The sequence below is a fragment of the Triticum urartu genome, chromosome 5A (assembly GCF_056163025.1).
Source record: "Triticum urartu cultivar PI428250 chromosome 5A, HENAU_Tu73, whole genome shotgun sequence".
Classification (NCBI taxonomy): domain Eukaryota; kingdom Viridiplantae; phylum Streptophyta; class Magnoliopsida; order Poales; family Poaceae; genus Triticum; species Triticum urartu.
The window spans coordinates 552,116,788-552,122,946 of NC_141877.1; the positions used below are offsets into that span (position 1 = coordinate 552,116,788).

Below are 6,159 nucleotides of genomic sequence, written 5' to 3' on the forward strand. Positions count from 1 at the left end.
AAAAAATAAATAGCAAACTATGAGGCAGCTGCAGTTCAAATTTGACCCGCTTCCAGCTAAATCGGCGGAAATTTGTCTTTTTCACGAGAGGTGGATCAAAAAAATTTACACCCAACCATTTTGTCAATTGTGCATTAAATATGGCCTAGTATTTTATAAAAATGATTTGGTCCAATTTTACAACAATTATTTGGTAGTTCCTTCACAAAAAAACCTCCTTTTGGGCACTCGAAAAATGGAAAATGGTTTTTTCGTCCAACGAAAATGAAAACTTCCTTAGACAACATTGTTTGCCATTCCAATATGCACTCTTGTGCACAATATGCGATCATTTGAACAAACTATGCCATGAATGTGGCCATAAGATTGATCATTTGGCTTGAAAGCCATTGATCTCCACACGTGATAGCTCGTTTTTGAGAACACTTTTTTAAAATAATTGCCGTATTACAAGTTTGTTATTTTTCCTAAGAACTTGGCCACATATAATGACACAATGCGAAGGTTTCCCAATTTTTTGATTTTTTTGAATTTTTTATGCCCGTTTCAAAATGCGGTCAAAACGGCGGGAATGACCGTTCTTGGCTAGTGGTTGAATCTTGGAATTTTTTTAGTGTTTCTATGATTAAATAGATACTTATGTACCTAGAAATGATTTTTGGAAAAAATAAAGAGCAAACTACAAGGCAGCTACAGTTCAAATTTGACCCGCTTCCAGCTGAATCAGCGGGAATTTGTCTTTTTCATGAGAGGTGGATCAAAACTTTTTACACCCAACCATTAGGTCAATTGTGCATTAAATATGTCCTAGTATTTTAGAAAAATGATTTGGTCCAATTTTGCAACAATTATTTGGTAGGTCCTTCACAAAAAAACCTCCTTTTGGGCACTCGAAAAATGGAAAATGGTTTTTTTGTCCAAAGAAAATGAAAACTTCCTTAGGCAACATTGTTTGCTATTCCAATATGAACCCTTGTGCACAATATGAGATCATTTGAACAAACTATGCCATGAATGTGACCATAAGATTGATCATTTGGCTTGAAAACCCTGAATCTTCATGCATGATATCTCATTTCTGAGAACACTTTTTAAAAATAATTGTCGTATTACAAGTTTGTTATTTTTCCTGGGAACTTGGCCACATATAATGACACAATGCGAAGGTTTCCTAATTTTTTGATTTTTTTGAATTTTTTATGCCCGTTTCAAAATGCGGTCAAAACTACGGGCATGACTGTTCCTAGCTAGTGGTTGAATATTGGAAAACTTTTGATATTTCTCTGATTAAATAGATACTTTTGTACCTAGAAATGATTTTTGGAAAAAATGAAGAGCAAACTATGAGGCAGCTGCAGTTCAAATTTGACCCGCTTCCAGCTAAACCGACGGAAATTTGTCTTTTTCACGAGAGGTGGATCAAAACTTTTGACACCCAACCATTTGGTCAATTGTATATTAAATATGGCCTAGTATTTTAGAAAATTTACTTGGTCCAATTTTGCAACAAATATATGGTAGGTCCTTAAAAAAACTTATTTTGGGCACTCGGAAAATGGACGAGAGGTGGACGAAAAACTTTTAAGAGGGAACCTTTGGTCAATTTGTACATAATACACGGTCAAATATTTTTAAAAATTGTTGCGGTCCAATTTTGTAACTAATATTTGATAGGTTCTTCACATAGGCGAAAAGAAAAAAGAGAAATAAAAAGAAAAAAACACATATACATAAATTTAATTTTCATTGGTGGAGATGTTTGTGCCATGGATTGATGACATGGCACACATCCATCCATCCATCCACCCACCCACCCGCAGCCCAAACCCTAACTCCACTCCTCCCGTCCCCTCTCCCCTCTCCCCCGATTCAGATCCAGTCCTCGCCGCCGCCACGGCTCTCATCGCTCTCCTCCTCCGCCCCGCACCCCCACCCACCAGCGCGCAACCAAAGCAAATGACTTGCCTCTCCCTTGCATGCTCCCCGTGCCGACCCCGCCCCACCCCAGCCATGGCAATGGACGACGTCGCCTTCACCACGGGCTCCTCCTCGTCCGCCATGGACGCGCTCGCCGCCTCCTCCTCCTCCTCCGCGCCCGCTGACCCCTCACACGGCTGGCAGAAGGTGACCTACGCCAAGGGCAGCAGCCGCAAGCCTGCCGCCATGGCCTCGGTCACGGCCGCGGCACCCTATCTGGGCAAGCCCGACATCTTCGAGGGCATCGACAAGCGCTCGCAGGAGCGCCACTGCATGATCCAGGCCGCCCGGGACGCCACGGTCGGCTACAACTCCGACGATGCCAACGCCAACACCCACGTCCCCTGGGGCTCCCGCTCCTCTGACGAGGGCTCCGACTCGGACGGCGCGGCCAAGGACCGCCCCCAGGCCGAGGCGCCCAAGGTGAAGAAACCCAAGGTCACGGTCGCCGAAGCCACGGCGCTCATCGACGCCGAGAGCCTCGTCGCGCACCTCGTCGACATCTCGGTACTACCCCTACCCCTCCTCCCTCCTCAAAATGCATTCCCAGAGGCCAGATCTCGCGAGGCCCGGGCCGGATCATGGCTTTGTCTCCTTCCCAGGGATCGGATCTGGCCGGGGTTTAGTGCCGGATCTCGCCGGCCATGTCCAAATTCCCCTATACTGTTCTGTACCAACTAGTTTCGTGTTTAGAGGTAGATGCATAATTCTGGTATGGTACGGATAGGCTGTGGGTGTGATCCAGTCTGTCCTGTGTGCTTGCAGGGACGCTGTGGCTCACGGGGATCGCGGGATCCATCGCCTACAACTGGTCCAGGCCCGGCATGAAGACCAGTGTCAAGCTCATCCACGCCAGGTTCGTTTCCTCCGTCTGGTGGGAGCTGTTGTCAATTGTGCATTTCGTATCTGTTGATTGTGTCCAGTCCCGAGTTGGACAATATACCTGGCCATGGTCGGAGCTGACTGATACTTATTTTCTTGCTCCCATCCCCCCGCTCCCGCAGCGTGGTGCCAATGATGGACTGGACAGACAACCACTACAGGACGCTAGCGTGGCTGATATCGAGGCACACTTGGTTATGCATAGAGATGGTGGTCGCTGAGACCATTGTGCATCAGAAAGATAAGTTGGCGAGTTTTTTTTGGTCTTTCTTGGTCCGGTGCCATTAAGCTTCATTGCTTTGGGATAACTGATTTCATTTAACCTGACTGATATTATGATTCGTGGGGATTAGAAGTATTTGCATTGATTATACTAGTCAAGCTGCATCAAATATGGCAGTAGTAACAAATGTACGATAACTATTTCGTCTGTACAAATGTACAGTACAATGACATTTGCTTCCAATAAGAAGTGAAACATATTTGAGAAGTGATTGGGGGGGAGATTCTTTGAGAGTTCTGCTGCATGTTTCTTTCACTGGCGCCATGGTACAACCCATGTTATGTCTGTCTGTTAGCATGATCGCGGATGAGGTAACACGCCAAACTCCAGGACCACAGAAATAGGGAACTCATATGATAATAAACTCTATGCTGAAATCGGTTTACTTCGCTAGTGATGTGATGCATGAGTTGTGTGCTAATTTTGTCTGCAAGTTGAAGTCGGTTTAGCTCCATCAGCAATGCCTGTGGAGTTGTGGCTGTGGTTGGTACGTACTAACTAATGGAGTAGTGGGTAGCTGTGGTGTGCCCTGCTGTTGGAATGGTTCCGATAACTTGTTAGTAGCATGTTCTATTAGTTCCAGAGAAAAAGTGAAATCCCAGCTCCGCCTGCTTCATGATCCTCTGGTTCTGCTTTTACCTGCCTACTGTCATGTGAATTGGCTAACTGTGGCTCATATTCTTTTCCCCAGGTAGCTCATGGTGTGTGTCACCGGTGCAGCGGTGCTCTGCTCTTGCGCACGGTGACCGGCGTGACGGCGGCTATGTATGGCAGCGACCACAAGCTCATCGGTGAGCGGCTCCCTCTCCTACCCCTAGTTCTCTTTTCTAAATTGTAGTGTTCTATGCAGAAGATCTATTTGCTAGTACTTGGGCTCACTGCTGTTTATATTTGATTATTCTATTATTATGTATACTGAAAATGCTATAACAAATTTACTACTCATATTCCTGTACAAAAGCCCTCGTGCGAATTAATGACATGCTTCATTTCTGAACAAACAGGGAAGTTGAAGATTTCGCTAGGAGGCTCAATTTTGTTTGGCCTGAAAGAATGCATTTGGGTCAAGAAAGAAGAATTGAGTCGCAACTGATTGGTGGTAATGGTTCTCTGCAGAGATTTTCTGGTAATTTTTTCCATATAGAATAGTTGAAACTGTAGTGAGTAAAGAATTTAGCCCACTCTACTGAATCTTTTGGAAGAACAGAAGGTTTTACATACTAAAGGACAGTGTTTGGTTAGTCCAACGTAAAGTTGGAATTACCTCAATCTTGCACCAGCTCATTCCATAACCGGGTCAAGTGATAATTTGTATGTGCCCGCAGGGTTCAATCACAGGTGAATGTCGTGCGATAGTGAGTAAATAATTTGCATTGCCCCATTAATTGAGTTTATTTTATCTATTCAACACACTCCAACATGTTGGTTTAATCAAATCCTCTAGTAATGCCACAGCTTGTCATGGATGTCGCATTTCCTATGTTTTTGGGGAATTTCGAGATGTACCATTCTCTGTTTTGGGAATTTCTTTGCCGTAAATTATTATAGCCAACTGTTCAGAATTGTTTTTGCGGGGAGCAAATCTGTATATGCAAAGTGTGTGTGTGTATCAGTGAGCAAATCTGTAGTAATTATAGAGTATATTATCTTCTTTCTTTTATTGGCAATTTTCTGCTCAGTTCTCTTTTGACATATAGTTTGTTCTCTTTGAATGTGCAGATGGTATGATGTGGTGGTTATCTTTTTTCGTTGCTGGAACCTGGATGTCATATGTTATGTGATTTGAGCCAAATGGCATATTGTAATCTTTTTATTGCTGGTTTTTATGTACGATGTCATGAAGATGTACGTTTGAAATGTTGCTTTGATAGCAAAATTGTATTCCTGTGTACATGCTGCTTTGACAGCAAAATTATGAAAAATTCTCAACAATATATATGGGCAAAATTGTATTCCTGTGTACTGCGCCTGAAAAGGCTACAACCAACTGATGATGTTACTAGAACCTGACAACTGGGACCCATCTGACTAGTGGACCCTTCTTTTGGGAAAAAAAGAAAAATAAATTCGTTTAGACATAAAGGCCACAACCCAACAATAAAAAGGCTGCAATATTGGGCTTGGCCCATGAACCCAACCAAAAATTAACAGACAGAAAAAACACAAATAGGCTGAATTGTTGGGCTAGGCCCATGTAGAAAACTGAATTGGACCGGGCTGAATCTTGTGCCACATCAGCTTGCCACGCTGGATGCCTACGTGGACTGGGGAGGTTGCTAGTGACCAAAACAGAATAATAGGCTTATTTTGGTCATAAACGTTTGCGACCATTCCAGAAGAAAGGTCGCTATAGTCAGTTTACAACGGCCAGCTTTTGACCTTATGTTTTTGGTCACAAAAAGGTCACAAATGGAAATTTGTGACCATTCAGTGACCAATAGTGGTGGTCACAAGTTGACATATTTCTTGTAGTGAAAGGGCAAAGGGAAGAAGAAGGGGAACTTCAAGAAGAACGGCAAGCAAGTTGCTGCTCAAGAGAAGAAACCCAAGTCTGGACCTAAGCCTGAAACTGAGTGCTTCTACTACAAGCAGACTGGTCACTGGAAGCGGAACTGCCCCAAGTATTTGGCAGATAAGAAGGATGGCAAGGTGAACAAAGGTATATGTGATATACATGTTATTGATGTGTACCTTACTAATGCTCGCAGTAGCACCTGGGTATTTGATACTGGTTCTGTTGCTAATATTTGCAACTCGAAACAGGGACTACGGATTAAGCGAAGATTGGCTAAGGACGAGGTGACGATGCGCGTGGGAAACGGTTCCAAAGTTGATGTGATCGCGGTCGGCACGCTACCTCTACATCTACCTTCGGGATTAGTATTAGACCTAAATAATTGTTATTTGGTGCCAGCGTTGAGCATGAACATTATATCTGGATCTTGTTTAATGCGAGACGGTTATTCATTTAAATCAGAGAATAATGGTTGTTCTATTTATATGAGTAATATCTTTTA

The 6,159-nt window shown here is 43.4% G+C and overlaps 1 protein-coding gene across 1 annotated transcript; it reads left to right on the forward strand.

Annotated features, from left to right (window-relative positions):
- Positions 1–1,779: 1,779 nt before the first annotated feature.
- On the forward strand, positions 1,780–5,098 carry LOC125556637 (uncharacterized). Its single transcript, XM_048719323.2, has 5 exons — positions 1,780–2,484; positions 2,743–2,833; positions 2,982–3,933; positions 4,147–4,268; positions 4,862–5,098. Exons 1-2 carry the CDS (start codon positions 1,780–1,782, stop codon positions 2,803–2,805), a joined length of 768 nt encoding a protein of 255 aa, XP_048575280.2. The 3' UTR covers positions 2,806–2,833; positions 2,982–3,933; positions 4,147–4,268; positions 4,862–5,098.
- The last annotated feature ends 1,061 nt before the right edge of the window (positions 5,099–6,159 follow it).

Coding starts and splice junctions, on each gene's coding strand:
- LOC125556637 (XM_048719323.2), top strand. CDS start 1,780: ATGGCACACATCCATCCATCCATCCACCCACCCACCCGCAGCCCAAAC. Junction 2,485..2,742: donor CGCACCTCGTCGACATCTCG/GTACTACCCCTA, acceptor GTGTGCTTGCAG/GGACGCTGTGGCTCACGGGG.